Source organism: Notolepis coatsorum, assembly GCF_963971535.1.
Source record: "Notolepis coatsorum genome assembly, chromosome: 7".
Classification (NCBI taxonomy): Eukaryota; Metazoa; Chordata; class Actinopteri; order Aulopiformes; family Paralepididae; genus Notolepis; species Notolepis coatsorum.
The window spans coordinates 131199604-131214905 of NC_140171.1; the positions used below are offsets into that span (position 1 = coordinate 131199604).

At 46.7% G+C, this 15302-nt stretch overlaps 1 protein-coding gene across 1 annotated transcript in view; it reads right to left on the minus strand.

The window, feature by feature from the left end:
* LOC311232149 (alpha-1,6-mannosylglycoprotein 6-beta-N-acetylglucosaminyltransferase B-like) overlaps positions 1-15302 on the minus strand; it is a gene marked incomplete at both ends in the record, with an annotated part of 487590 nt that overhangs the window by 281841 nt on the left and 190447 nt on the right. Inside the window, 2 exons of the mRNA XM_084318847.1 lie at positions 9802-9975; positions 10696-10772. Of these exons, the coding sequence (XP_084174973.1) occupies positions 9802-9975; positions 10696-10772 (251 nt within the window). The remainder of the gene's footprint in view (positions 1-9801; positions 9976-10695; positions 10773-15302) is intronic.

Below are 15302 nucleotides of genomic sequence, written 5' to 3' on the forward strand. Positions count from 1 at the left end.
GAGAACAGGTGGGCTTTGAGGCGGGATTTGAAAGTGGAGAGTGTGGGGGAGTCTCTGATGGACTGAGCGAGGGAGTTCCAGAGTCGGGTGCAGTGCGAGAGAAGACCCGATCTCCAAATATTTCTATTTAAGGATAGATAAGGAGGTTAGGGGCTGTCTACACGAGCGCTGGGTTTAATGTAACCGCGATTGTATGTGCGCAGTTGCACTGTTCGCCCACACACAACCGGGGTTTTGCTACACTGCAACCGCGGTCTTTGAAAACCAGGGTGTCCAGGGTGAAGTTTTGCGCACATCCCGGTTTCAGTGGGTGTGTGTGGGCATAGCAACCGAGGTTATTCCCAGTGTTTACAGCAGAGCTGTCCCAAGTAGCGTTATATGAAAATTATTGTAACAAACTTTTGTTCGAAACGTATCGTCTGTGTTGAAGAGTGTTGTGATCGACTGATGATGTCTGTTGTCGCATTCCTGACCTGACCAGAGTAAAACCTGTAGCTGCGGCTAAACTAAACTCATGTGTTGTCAAGTTATTGTTATAAGGAACCCAGTCCACACTGCATCCCCTTAACAATTGTTTGTATTGAGCCGTATTGTATTGTACCCATTCTGCAATCTGTTAAATAACGTTTGCATCCATTCATTCTACTAGCGTTAACGTTACCACATTATTACGTTAGCATGTAAGCTAACAAAATCGCCGATGCTAGCCTCAGCTAGCCTCGATGCTAACTATACATGGAGAATGCCATTCACATTAGCATGTAGCTAACAACAACGGAGATATTTTTGTGAGACTAAACTATCCGCTCTTGGTGGTAAATTGTGTTGATGTTGGTTTTGTTTCATCAACAAATGAGAGGCAGAACACACAGTGAATGTATCCGTTTTGTTTATTGCACTTTTATTGCACTTTCTTTGCTGAAAAATAAATGCTACGTTGGCTAAATGGCTAACGCGAGGTATTTAAAGATGGTGACTTTGTTGTTTTTAAGCAGGAAGTGTAGTGAGCGTTCAACCTTTTCTGATTGGTTGAAATGGCCTTCATGTCTGAACAACATCGCCACCTACTGCTTTGGCATTGTACTACATGTATATGATGTCACTCTTTGCAGAGTTTAAACCAGTCGTATGGACAGTTTAATTTTTTTTGCATAATAAAAAAAAAACGCTGTCATTAACTCTTTCAGTGCCACCATCCACTTCAATGTTAGCGTTAATATCGCCTAATCTATGTTTTAAATTATGGCTATGTGTCTAATCTGCCCGTCGCTTATCAATGACTCATTTTCCAGTCAACATTGTCGAAGCGGATTGTTTTTTTATCGGTTCATTTCCGTTTCATAGCATCTTGAAAAGCCCTCGTTTTCAAGGAAAATAAAAATATTCCATAATAAACGGAATATTCTAGAATACACAAAAACGTTCTCATTTTTCGGCCTATTTATGAATCGTTTTCAAATAAACGCTAGACCTCTCAATGACTGGACCAATCACCACTGACGCTGAACATGATTGACCGTTTGTAGCCAATGAAATTCTGAAAAGAATGACATCTTACTTGAGTTGGTTTTCTGAGGCTGAGAAGCGGTAAAAGCTGTAAAAGCGTACCATACGCAAGAAGAGTATGAACGTGCGCCTCCCTCTCCGGAGTACCATTACATAAAGATGTGTAAAACTAAAAATTTTGGTGATATTGTTATCAACTTTGGACATGTTCTAAGTAAGACTTCAGGCTATGGCCCCAGCAGATATATTATGATAACACTAATATATTATAGAACATAGAAATAATTATTATGATCAAGCAGACTCTTTGCTTTTTCCTTGTCTCTATGGGCCCAATTCAGATGTAAATTCAGACCTCGGACGTATCCTTGGTAGTAAGTGGCTCAATACCAGTTGTGCACCTGGGGGGAGGGGTTTCCTCCAGAGGGAAGAACGTTGTTACCATAGCAGCCCATTCAGGTGATGTCTGTCTGGACACACACATCCCATCTGATCACTTGTAATAACAGTGTGGACAGTCTGTCTTAAAAATCAGATTAGCAGTCTGCAGTCTGAACAAAGGCTTTGTGTTCAGGAACACACTGTAAAGAGCTGACCCAGCTATACAGTAACAATAGCATCACAATCACACTCACAGAGTGCACCAAATGAGAACAATGCACAGCAGTGACAGGACTAATACAATATGTGCACACACACACACACACACACACACACACACACACACACACACACACACACACACACACACACACACACACACACTCTCTCTCTCTCTATCTCTCTCTCTCTCTCTCTCTCTCTCTCTCTCTCTCTCTCTCTCTCTCTCTCTCTCTCTCTGTCTCTTCTCTCCTGTTTTTCTATCAAGGTTCTTGTTCCCTGTTACACCCCTTCCTGACAGGCAGCGACGCGAGCGAGCGTGATTGCGAAAATGATTAAAATGTATTCGTTTCAATCAGACTATCCTGACCTGCCGCGAGCGACGCTCCCCCCTCAAATATTCGCTCGCTGTGTCTCTAGTTGAGCGATTACGCGGCCGAGTCCCGCCCCTAAACACTTTTTATTGGTCAAGAATCGCAGGCTGCTTTGCCCCCGTGTGCTTCCAGGTAACACACACACACAGACACACTCGGACACGCGCCGCCTCATATCAGGACAGTGTCGCGCACGATTTCGTCTCCAGTTCGCTCGCTCGCTGCCTGTCAGGAACCGGTGTTATGTCTCGGTGAGGGTGTTATATATGTAATGTATAAATCAGAGAAAGCTTTCACCTTCAACTTATAAACATTATCAGGGACCAAGTTGTGTCCCGCAACTACAGAAATTGAACAACTGCACCATTCCAACGTGCATCTCTGTTATCAAACAACTAGGACTTCTACGTCGACCCCGCTATACTCATAGAAGCTCCCGGAGAAAGTTTGTTCGTTCTCAGCCGGGTTCACAACATCCCATGCATTTGGTCTGTGCTTCCGCATTCGTCATCGAACACTAGTCACTACTGGATCTTGTAGCCCTGGAAACATCATGAGATCTGCGCGCTACCACCAACATGACTCGCTCAAGGAAGGCGCGCGTGCATGTAATCTCCGCCCCCCTCCAGTTACACACTTCCTGCACTCATGCCCCTGTTCACATGACCAGTTTTGCTCTCCTCAACACCCGTTCCCTCAATAACAAGTCTCATTACATTAACCTCTTATCCATCAGGCAAAAAATGGGTCTAGTTTTGCATAACACGCCTGACGATTGCATACCCAAAGTACATCAAAGCATGGATGACCGCCAATTTCCTGAAACTCAACAGCAATAAAACTGAACTCAGTTGTAGCCTCGCCAGCCCTCCTATAAAAATAAATCGACCGCCTCGTCCTATCCATCGACAGCTACTCCATCTTCCCCTCCACGGAGGTAAGGAACCTGGGCGTAGTACTGGACTCAACCCTCTCATTTCAGCCAGACAGGCTGTCACCAGGTCCACCTTCTTCCACCTCAGCTGAAACACTATTCCATGCCTTCGTCACTTCCCACCTCGACTATTGCAATGGAATCCTTTTTGGTGCCTCCAAGAAGGTCCTGGACCGCTCCCAATACGTCCAAAACTCAGCTGCGAGGGTCCTCACACGCACCAAACCCTGGCAGCACATGAGTCCCGCTCTGCCAAAAACTCCACTGGCTCCCCGTCAACTACAGAAACCCCTGCAAGATCCTCCTCACCTATAATAATAATATAATAATACACTTTATTTGTATAGCACCTTTCATACAGAAACTGCAGCTCAAAGTGCTTCACAACAGAAAAAAGACAGGCATAAAATTAGCACAAAGTGCAGACATAAAATCACAGTTTTTCACATTAGGATCTAACATCCCAACAGGCCACCTTGTTTATGGTTTGATTCAGTTTTAAATAGACAATAATAAAAAGAGCAAGATAGAATAGACAGAGTAAAATAGTGCACATAAAGTGCAGACATATAAAATCACAGTGTTTTACAGTGCAATAAAATAGTTCTGGATTAATGTTTAACACTTGAGTGCATTTCATCGCTTTCGAGACACAAGAATCAATATGCTTTCGGCGTTTATTGCGTAATACAAACGGAAAATGGATCTAGCAGATCGACGTCAAATAATTGGAATCTTTTTTCTCCAGACGCATCGGCCACAGGTAAGAGGAATCCAGCTCGATTGTCCATTTATTTCATTGCAATCCATCTGCTCAACGTATGATGTCTTACTAAGGAAAGCCGTTACTGACAATCAAGGAATCATAAACGACCCCCCCCCATTTCCTTCACGCATGATGGAGCATAATGTATACCGAGCATATGCATTTGAATTTTTTTATATAGCGTGTATAGGAACTAAACGCCAATCGATTATGTATAATATGCGTCGGGCCTATAATTCGCGTTGTAGGAATGACTGCTATACACTCCAAACACATACTTATATTCATGACGGTACTAACACGACAATGTATGAATGGAAAAATATAACGTTCCCACATCCGGAACGATAGATACCCGATGTTGAATGGGCCATAGTAATGTCGATATAGCTACAGTATAATATTTAAAAAGTTATAGCCCTGCAAAGAAGGTGAGCGACTCCATAGGCTTACAGCACTGGCAGAGTGGTATAAAATGGGCAAACTGCGTGGCACAGAATGTGTTAACAGTCGTCTTTACCTTCTGTTTGGTATCCACAGTTTAAAACCTGACTACACCTATAAATCACTGCATGGGTTGGCTCCATCATACCTTACCGACCTACTCCACCCCTACCCTCCACCTCTACACTCCACCCCTACCCTCCACCCCTACCCTCCACCCCTCCACTCCACCCCTCCACCCCTACACTCCACCCCTACACTCCACCCCTACCCTCCACCCCTACACTCCACCCGTAGCCTCCACCCCTACACTCTACCCCTCCACCCCTACCATCCAACCCTCCACCCCTACACTCCACCCCTACCCTCCACCCCTACCCTCCACACCTCAACCCCTACACTCCACCCCTACCCTCCACCCCTACACTCCACCCGTAGCCTCCACCCCTACACTCTACCCCTCCACCCCTACCATCCAACCCTCCACCCCTACACTCCACCCCTACCCTCCACCCCTCACCCCCCCCCCTACCCTCCACCCCTACACTCCAACCCTACCCTCCACCCTCCACTCCACCCTCCACCCCTACCATCCACCCCTCCCCCTCCACTCCACCCCTACACTCCCCCCTCCCCTCCACCCCTACCATCCACCCCTCCACCCCTCCACTCCACCCCTACACTCCACCCCTCCACCCCTACCCTCCACCCCTCCACTCCACCCCTCCACTCCACCCCTCCACCCCTCCACTCCACTCCACCCCTACCCTCCACCCCTCCACTCCACCCCTCCACTCCACCCCTACACTCCACCCCTCCACCCCTACCCTCCACCCCTACACTCCACCCCTACCCTCCACCCCTCCACTCCACCCCTACCCTCCACCCCTCCACCCCTACACGCCACCCCTACCCTCCACCCATCCACACCTCCACTCCACCCCTACCCATCACCCCTCCACTCCACCCCTCCACCCCTACCCATCACCCCTACCATCCACCCCTCCACCCCTCCACTCCACCGCTACACTCCACCCCTCCACTCCACCCCTCCACTCCACCGCTACACTCCACCCCTCCACTCCACCCCTCCACCTCTACCCTCCACCGCTACCCTCCACCCCTACACTCCACCCCTCCACTCCACCCCTCCACCTCTACCCTCCACCGCTACCCTCCACCCCTACCCCTCACCCCTCCACTCCACCACTCCACCCCTCCACCCCTCCACCCCTACCCTCCACCCCTACCCTCCACCCCTCCACTCCACCCCTCCACCCCTACCATCCAGCCCTCCACCCCTACACTCCACCCCTACACTCCACCCCTACACTCCACCCCTACACTCCACCCCTACCCTCCACCCCTACACTCCGGCACATGGTGTACTTCTCCGTAGCTGCTGCCCCCAGGCTGTGGAACTCCTCTACCATTTGACACTACCATTCTATATAGTTTCTCTCAACTCTCTTTTTATGTAAAGTGCCCTTGAGTCAGAAAAAGGCACTTCTCTCCATTTTTTTTTTTTTAACTTTGACCAGTCACCTGGTTCTTTTAGCGTTTATCGCTTTTTCTTCGCATTCATACTTGGTCAAGTTCGACCGACAGAAGCAGGCTGAAAGGGTTCAGATGGGGGGGAAAGACACGGCTGCCGTCCGGGATTCGAACGCGCTCAGCCCCAGATCCGCGCGAGCGCGGTTGTCCACGGCGCTGAAATAGCACTCGCGGTACGTGGTGAGCTACTGGAGCTCCCTGGCACTTCTCTCTTTAAATCAAATGTATTATTATTATTAGTGGGGGGCTCAGTGTATGTGTGTGTGTGTGTGTGTGTGTGTGTGTGTGTGTGTGTGTGTGTGTGTGTGTGTGTGTGTGTGTGTGTGTGTGTGTGTGTGTGTGTGTGTGTGTGTGTGTGTGTGTGTGCGTGCGTGCGTGCGTGCGTGTGTGTGTGTGTTTGTGAGAGCGAGTGCAGTGCACATGTGTGTGTGCACGTGCATGTGTGTCTACTGGTAAGTGCATGTAATTAGGTGGGCCGCTTGAGCTGAGTGTACAGTGAGAGAAGAGAGGAACAGGTGATTATAATGATGCTGATTTACCCAGTATTCATTAACTCCACTGCTATGCTGACGACACCCAGCTGTACATCCGGATTTCACCATCTTCACCTTCATGACCGCTTGCCCCCCACACTGACCGCTTGGCTGGAGGAGACTAAGGCGTGGATGAACCACAGGTTTCTACAGGTCAACAGCTCCAAAACTGAAGCCATGCTGGTCGGTACACACCAGGTCCGGTCATCCACCATCACCACCATCTCCTTCTCCGGCCAGGACATTTCTCTCTCCACCCTTGTCACTAACTTGGGCGTGAAAATGGACCCCCACCTCACATACGAGACCCACATCAAACACCTCTGCAAGACCTCTTTCTTTCACCTCAGGAACATCACAAAACTCCGCTCCTCACTCACTCTGTCAGATTCAGAGAAACTCGTCCATGCCTTTGTCTACTATTGTAATGCGTCCTCATCGGGATCCCTAATAAAAGCATTCAAACACTGCAATCCATCCAGAATAGCGCTGCTAGGATCCTGATGAGGGTGCGCAAACATGACCACATCACCCCCATCCTCAGATCACTACACTGGCTCCCCGTGGAACACAGGATCGAGTACAAGGTCTCCCTCCTCACTCACCAGTGTGTACACGGTGGTGCCCCTGCCTACCTCAAGGAACTCCTCACCCCCCAGTCCTCCTCACGCTCCCTCCGCTCCGGCACAGCCTACCTCCTCAAAGCCTCCAGGACTAAGCTGCACACCATGGGCGATCGAGCCTTCTGCTCGGCCGCACCCAGACTGTGGAATGCTCTCCCCAACCACCTGAGAGCACCAGAAACTGTTGACACTTTTAAATGCTTTTTAAAAAGGCCTTTTTTTTTTGTTTTTGTCTTATCATATGTTGTTCTGCTATGTGTTCTACTTTTTTTATATATCTATTTTTATTTTATTCTTTTAACTCTGTAGCACTCTGAGATTCTCAGGAATGTAGGGTGCGTTACAAATTAAATGTATTATTATTATTATTATTATTATTATTATTATTATTATTATTATTATTATTATTATTATTATTATTATTATTATTATTATTATTATTATTATTATTATTATTATTATTATTATTACCTTATTATTATTATTACCTTATTATTATTACCTTATTACACACACACACGCACGCACGCACGCACGCACACACACACTCCATCCTCAACTATCCTATGCATTGTGAGCTATATGCCTTTTTCTTCATCCAGATAGCATTTTATTTCACGTACATTAACTGACTGCTTCAGATGGGCAGCTATAGCATGCATGAGGGGAGGGGGGGGGGGAGTTATTTTGACTGTGTTCCACCTCCAAAATTGGCAATTGCATTCTCTCTCATCTTCAAAATAATTATGAAAACACTGTTGTTGTTTCCCCCCACTCTGAAGCCTCTTTTTGAAAACCTGTGCAATGTTTCTTGAACGTAGCAATCTGTCTGCTGGTACAGTAGCTGAGTCAGTAGAGAATGAGTTGTACCTCATCTGTGAACTACACACAGCACGCACACTGACACACAGTCAGAACACCACCATGTGTGGGCAGGGGCCTCTACAGGGGATGATACTACACTACAGAAGGTTAATTAGTGTGGTAGTGAAAGGGTTAACTTTTAACTTTGGGCAATACCATATTCAATGCAGAACTAATACAGATTATATGTTGCATATATTTAGCATTTAGCATTTTAGCATTTCGTATTTTTTTTTTTAGATTATTAGATTATATATTGTAACTATATTTATTGTAGGGCCAATATTACTTAGAGGGCATACATACCCTCATCTCGCACCGTGTTGCCCATAATGCGCATGTTCAGAGTTAATTATATTGTATAATTGTTTACACTGCCTTTTTATTCTATTTAAATGTTTTACTTCTCCACTGTACTATAATTCTGTCACCTCTGCCTGTATGTCTTCTACCTGTACCTCCCCTCCCCCATGCTCCCCCAAGGGGATCAATAAAGGAATATCTTATCTTAACCTTTCAACAGTTCAAGTCAATCATTCGTTGTTGTCCATTCCTCGTGATTCCTCTTGACCTTCCCTATGCTGTCAAGCTTACATGGGGACACCTAGGGTAATGCAGATGGCTAATTTAGCTGACAACGATGAACAACCATTTTCCATAGTAGGCTACTTCATGCTATCCTCATTGAATTAGTAGTTTGCCAGTTCCTATTTAGCTGAAAGCAATATTGGCGGAGAATGGCCATCTATGCAACAGCTCCAGATGTATCATTTCCTGAAACTACCTATTGCCGCTTTATTATGGCCCCATTATCTGTTCATTAATTTATTCATGCATTTATTTATGTACTTACTAACTAACATATTTATTTGCTTATATATTTATATATATTGAAAATGCCTACTGTATGCCTTTCACCCTTTCACTACCACACTACCAAAAGGGTTAACCCTTTAACTGAGACAATACAGAAGTTTAACCCTTTCACTGCCACACGGCAAAAGGGTTAACCCTTTCACAACCACACTACAGAAAACCGTCTGTAGTGTGGTAGTGAAACTGGTTTAACCTTCTGTAGTGTGGTAGTGAAAGGGTTAAAACATATTTAGTAAATGTATGTTTTTTCAGTGTTTGTGTTGTGTTGGGTTCTAGTCTGTGTGCAGTTATTTGTTGTTTAGTGGCGGCTTATCTGCAGTGGGTGTGTCTGCTCTGTCTTTGTTTCTGACCGTACTGCACACCTGTTTCACCTTGACCCACTGTGTATGTTGGTTAGAAGAGAGAGAGAGAGAGAGAGAGAGAGAGAGAGAGAGAGAGAGAGAGAGAGAGAGAGAGAGAGAGAGAGAGAGAGAGAGAGAGAGAGAGAGAGAGAGAGACAAAGGAAATAATGAAGGAATGAAGGAATGAATATGAGTAATGGGATGATAATCACAATCACTGGAGACAAACAGAGATGTGTCTTATCTCTTTTCCCCCTACTGGCCTCTCTCTGCTGTGTGCTGGTGGGGGGCATGTGTGTGTGCGTGTGTGTGTGTGCATGTGTGTGTGTGTGTGTGTGTGTGTGTGTGTGTGTGTGTGTGTGTGTGTGTGTGTGTGCTGTCCTCACCTGTCTCTTGACAGCTTGTTGTGTGTGCTGGGTGGGGGCCCTGCTGTGATTCCTCCAGGCCACCGGGGGGCAGAACCACTCCACCTCACTCAGGTAGACCAGGAAGGAGCAGTCTGAGCCGTCCACACCGTAGAACGCATAGCAGGGGTCTGATGTCCAGCGCGCACGCATCCACTGGAAGTACACACACACACACATACAAACACACACACACGCCCACACACACACACACACACATACACACACGCACACATGCACACACACACACGCACACGCACACACATGCACACGCACACACAAACACACACACACACACACACACACACACACACACACACACACACACACACACACACACACACACACACACACACACACACACACACACACACACACACACGCACACTCCATGATGTCAGTGTGGTCGAAAACATTGATTGTACAAATGGAATAAATGGGAGCATTTTCACATGGGAGCCTCACGATTGTGGATATTACATTAATAATAATCTTTATTTATATAGCACCTTTCAAGGCTTTCATACATAGAATGCAGCTCAAAGTGCTTAACAGAGCAAAAAAATAAAAACACAAAATTTGACAATAAAGCAAGAAAAAGCTAAGAAAATAAAAGCAGGAGTTTAAACCCACAAAAAAATTATATTTGCAAAACATGATTAAGAAAATAGCTAAAAAGCATAAATAACAACAGGGATTTTAAAATCAGCTAAAAAGCAAGAGTATAAAAATAGGTCTTGAGCTGTGCTTTAAAGCTATCCACAGAGGCTGCCTGTTTTACAGTATATGTAGTGGGAGATTATTCCAAGCCGTCGGCCCATAGAAACAAAAATAATACAGCCCACTAAAGAAACCAGTAAGGAGGTTAACACTCACATCTACTTTGCCAGGGCAGTCTGGGTAGCGAGGGTCTCTGGGTACCTCACACTGGCCAGAAGTCAGATCTCTGACCACTAAGGATGACACACAAAAAGGCAAAGGTCATTATGTGCCCAGCTCCGCTCTGGGATTTTGCCCCTGCACCTCGAGATCCGGACGTTACCGGGGGGGTCACAGAAGAGGAGCGGATCTGTTTACTGTGTTATCGATATTGAGTATGAGTTTCATTTTATGTTTTATTGTCCACTATACTATGGGTGCGTAAAAAGTTATTTGACAGGTGTAAAAACCTTGAGTTAATGTGGTTTAGTGATGCAGATAGACTAAAATGGATTTTTGATCACATGGGTTTTAGCACTTGCTGAATATTTAGAGAAAGCTTGCGATAAACGCACGAAAATAACATATATGTGATGTATTTTTGCCTCTGATGGTGTGCAGCACGGTGTCGCTTAGAAACCTTGGGAAGTGATTGTTATGTTCAATTGTTATTTTTGGTGTCTTATAATTCCGATGAGCAGGTTGGCACTTTGCACGGTTGCCTCAATATTTATTGTGCACATTGCACGACCGCCGTAGGATAAACTCTATTGATGTTGGTGATCCCATGACTTTTCCCACCATCAGGCCAAACGTTACATTTTAAAAGTAGTGGGGACTGTGCTAGCTGGGGTAGCCTGGCTAGCTACTGGAGTGAAGCTAACGGGCGGGAGCAGTGCTAGCTGTGGACGTCTGGTTAGCCGAAGGAACGAAGCTAACGGGCGGGGCTGTGCTAGCTGTGGACGTCAGGATTGCCTCAGGAACTAGGCTGACCGTGAACCTGGAGCCTAAGCTAGCAGTGGGGACTGTGCTAGCTGGGGAACCTGGCTAGCTGCAGAGGCTAAGCTAGCTGTGGACGTCAGGTTTGCCTCAGGAACTAGGCTGACCGTGAACCTGGAGCCTAGGCTAGCAGTGGGGACTGTGCTAGCTGGGGAAGCCTGGCTAACTGCGGAGGCTAAGCTAGCAGACGGGGTTGTGCTAGCTGTGGACGTCTGGTTAGCTATAGGAGCGAAGCTAACGGGGCAGAGCTGTGTTAGCTGGGGACGTCTGGTTAGCTATAGGAGCGAAGCTAATGGGCGGAGCTGTGCTACCTGGGGACGCCTGGTTAGCTATAGGAGCAAAGCTAACGGGCGGGACTATGCTAGCTGGGGACGTCTGGTTAGGTATAGGAGCGAAGCTAATGGACGGGGCTGTGCCAGCTATGGACATCTGATCAGCAATGGACATCTGAGCAGCCTCAACAGCGGTGAGGGGCTCTAGGCTGACCGTGAACCTGATAACTAGTCGGCAGGCTAGCTACATTAGCCATCGACCCTAAACCCCTCCATGAGAGCAGTGACACAGTCGGCCATGTCCCGCATCGCTGGTTCGTCTGTCGGGCTCTCCGTGGCGACCCTGTCGATCATCCGGAGCAGGAACACCCACTTGGCAGGTGAGTAATACTGCATGTCACCGTCCACCATGCTCCGGATGATCATCATGGTATCGGCCACCCTTTCTGCCTGCGTTCTTTAATGGTGGCGTCATTCTGTTAGGGTTGGGGGTGCTGTGAGGGTGAGAACGCAATTTGCAGACAGGGAAGAGAGGAGGCAGAGATGGCAGGATACGTGGAAATATATACAGACTTTACTGGGACGACAAAACAATACAAAACAGCACTGAAGAACACGGGAAAACAAAGATGAACGAAAACGGAATACATAAACTACTTACAAGACTTAAAGGGGACCTACATTGCTATTCCTAGCACTATTTGGGCAACTTTACACAATTCCTGTGAGTCTATTGAAGACATCTGTATGTTTTTTTTCAAAAAAATGCATTGTTTTATATTTCTAATCAAGTACTCAAAACCATAATTTTTCAGCCTCAGGATTTCAGGCTGTTATGGCCTGGCTCCGCCCATAAGCACTTTGAGTGACAGTCAGCCCACACAGTCTGCGACTGGTAGACAGAGAGAGAGAGAGAGAGAGAGAGAGAGAGAGAGAGGAGAGAGAGAGAGAGGATTCACTTCCTTGTGTGCGTCCAGCAGACCAGGGGCTGTTGCAGTGGAAAAAGACAGGGCCGTTATAGATAAGGCCCCCCCCCCTTCCCTCTCTCCCTCCTCTCTCTTCCTTTCTTCTTTTTTTCTTTCTTTCACTCTCTCCCTCTGTATCATTCTGCTCTCCGCGGGGCGGTGTTTCTGTGTGGGTCCCCTTCTCTCTCTCTCTCCCTCTCCTGTTCGGGGGGGGGGTGCCGCGCGGCAGCTTGTGTTCCCGAATGGGGGGGGGGGGGGGGGGGGGGACCTGCCCGCGGAGTGTTTGCACAGTGGTCTCTCTCTCCTCTCTCTCTCTCTCCTCTCTCTCTCTCTCTCTCTCTCTCTCTCTCTCTCTCTCTCTCTCTCTCTCTCTCTCTCTCTATCTCTCTCTCTCTCCCTCTCTCTCTGGTCTCTCCCTCTCTCTCCCCTCTCTCTCTCCCTCTCTCTCTCTCTCTCTCTCCCTCGCAGAGTGCATGCAGAGGTGTCGGGTTTCACTCTGCCTCGCAGTATGAGGAAGTGGTTTCCACTCGCTGTGTAGTCTAGGTAGATTGTGGGCGGGCATTAGCTCCAACCACAGAGCCAATCGCATCACTGTCCGCTTACCCAGGGCCCCGGTGACGTCACGATATGCCTCAAATCAGGATGACCTAATTAAATCTAGCAGGAAATGGTCTGAGCTGAATGAGAGCAATCCGCCAATATGGTATTTAGACACAAAAACACATTGATACTAACTCCTATTACTATAATACAATGCTAGAGACTGAAAAATGTCATTTATAATGCATGTAATCTTTAAGAACATGACACAAGGGAACGGAGAGGCACGACGGGCATGGGAACACGGAGGAGTGAGGGTAGCAAGGAGGGTACAGGAGACAACGATGCCACGAGGAGGTGTGATGACAAATCCACACTTAAATACACAGACTAATTGTAACGAGCAACACCTGGTAGAAGCCTGCATATGGCTCGCTGATAACAAACTATCATTACACATGGGCAAAACAGAGTCCATTCTCTTCGGTTCAAATAACAAACTCAGCAAGACCCGACGGCTTCTCAGTTACAGTGGGTGACAATATTGTCACAAGGAAAGATGAAATTACCTACCTGGGTTCCATCCTAGAGGGCTAATCTCTCCTGTGACAAAATGCATCCAATGTAATAAAAAAAGTCAACCAACGAACTCGATTCTTGTACCGGATCTCCTCTCTGGTAAACAAGAATACACTGAAGACTCTGGCAGGAGCACTCATTCAGGGGTACTACGACTATGCTTGCACCTCATGGTACCAAAGCACCTCAAAGGCGCTAAAAACAAAATTACAAACATCTCAAAACAAACTGGTCAGACTACTGCTTGACCTTACTCCTAGAACCCACCTCACCCCTGCCCACTTTGACAACCTAGGATGGCTTAGAGTAGACGACAGAGTACAGCAACTTGCAATGGGCCTGGTCTACAAGATACACTACACAACCAAGGTACCCATGTACATGTCAAAATACTTCCCAAAGGTCAGTGAATACCACGATCACAACACCAGAGGGAGCTCCACAAATCATGTTAAACCCAGATTCGGCTCAAATAAGGGACTAAACACGTTTCGCAATTATGCCACATCAATGTGGAACGCCCTACCCAAAGCTGTAAAGGAATGTGGATCACTACCCACTTTCAAAACCTCTCTCAAGGGACACCTACGGGAGACTGCAATTCAAAACTGGCCCCTGTAAATATCCTAACCCAACCCCCTCCAATGTACAGTCATTTACCTAGTAATGGTTTTGTCAATAGTCCAATGTACAATTTTGTTTGTTTGTACAGTGTCTCCCCCCCCCCCCCCCTCAATGTACAGTTTTGCTTGTTTATACAGTGTGTCTCCCCCCCCCCCCCCCCCCCCCCCCCCAACCACCTCCAATGTAAATTACCCAGTATGGTTGTCAATATCCCAATGTACCCAACCCCCCCCCCACCCAACCTCTCCAATGTACAGTTTCTACGTCAAATGTATATACTCCCTTTTCTTGACTCCTTCTGTATCACAAACAGTACTGTATTTGCAAATATGGTATGTCATAAATGTATAGATGTAGCAGTACTGACTATCTGTATGTCATGTATGTCCTGATGAATTGAAAATGGGGGACCCTGATGTAAACAAGACGAACGTCTTTCTCTGGTCTGCATCCCCTTAACAATTGTGTGTATTGAGCTGTACTGTATTGTACCCATTCTGCAATCTGTTAATAAAGTTTTCAATCAATCAATCAATCAATCAGGCAACAACATAGAATGCAAAATCAAAACACACAAGGAATAAACCTAACCTAGACAGAAAAGACATAATCACACATAACAACCAGACAGATGGCCCAGGATAACAAATTAATTCTATTACTTTGAACCAACATAAGATGGCACCATCAGGCTTTGGTCATTAGAGGCAGGTAGGGGACCAATGTCAGGAGGGAGGAAATGTCCACTGTCATTCTCATGCCCGGCCCATCAAGGGCTGGGCCTGGGAACATTACAGATTTCCAG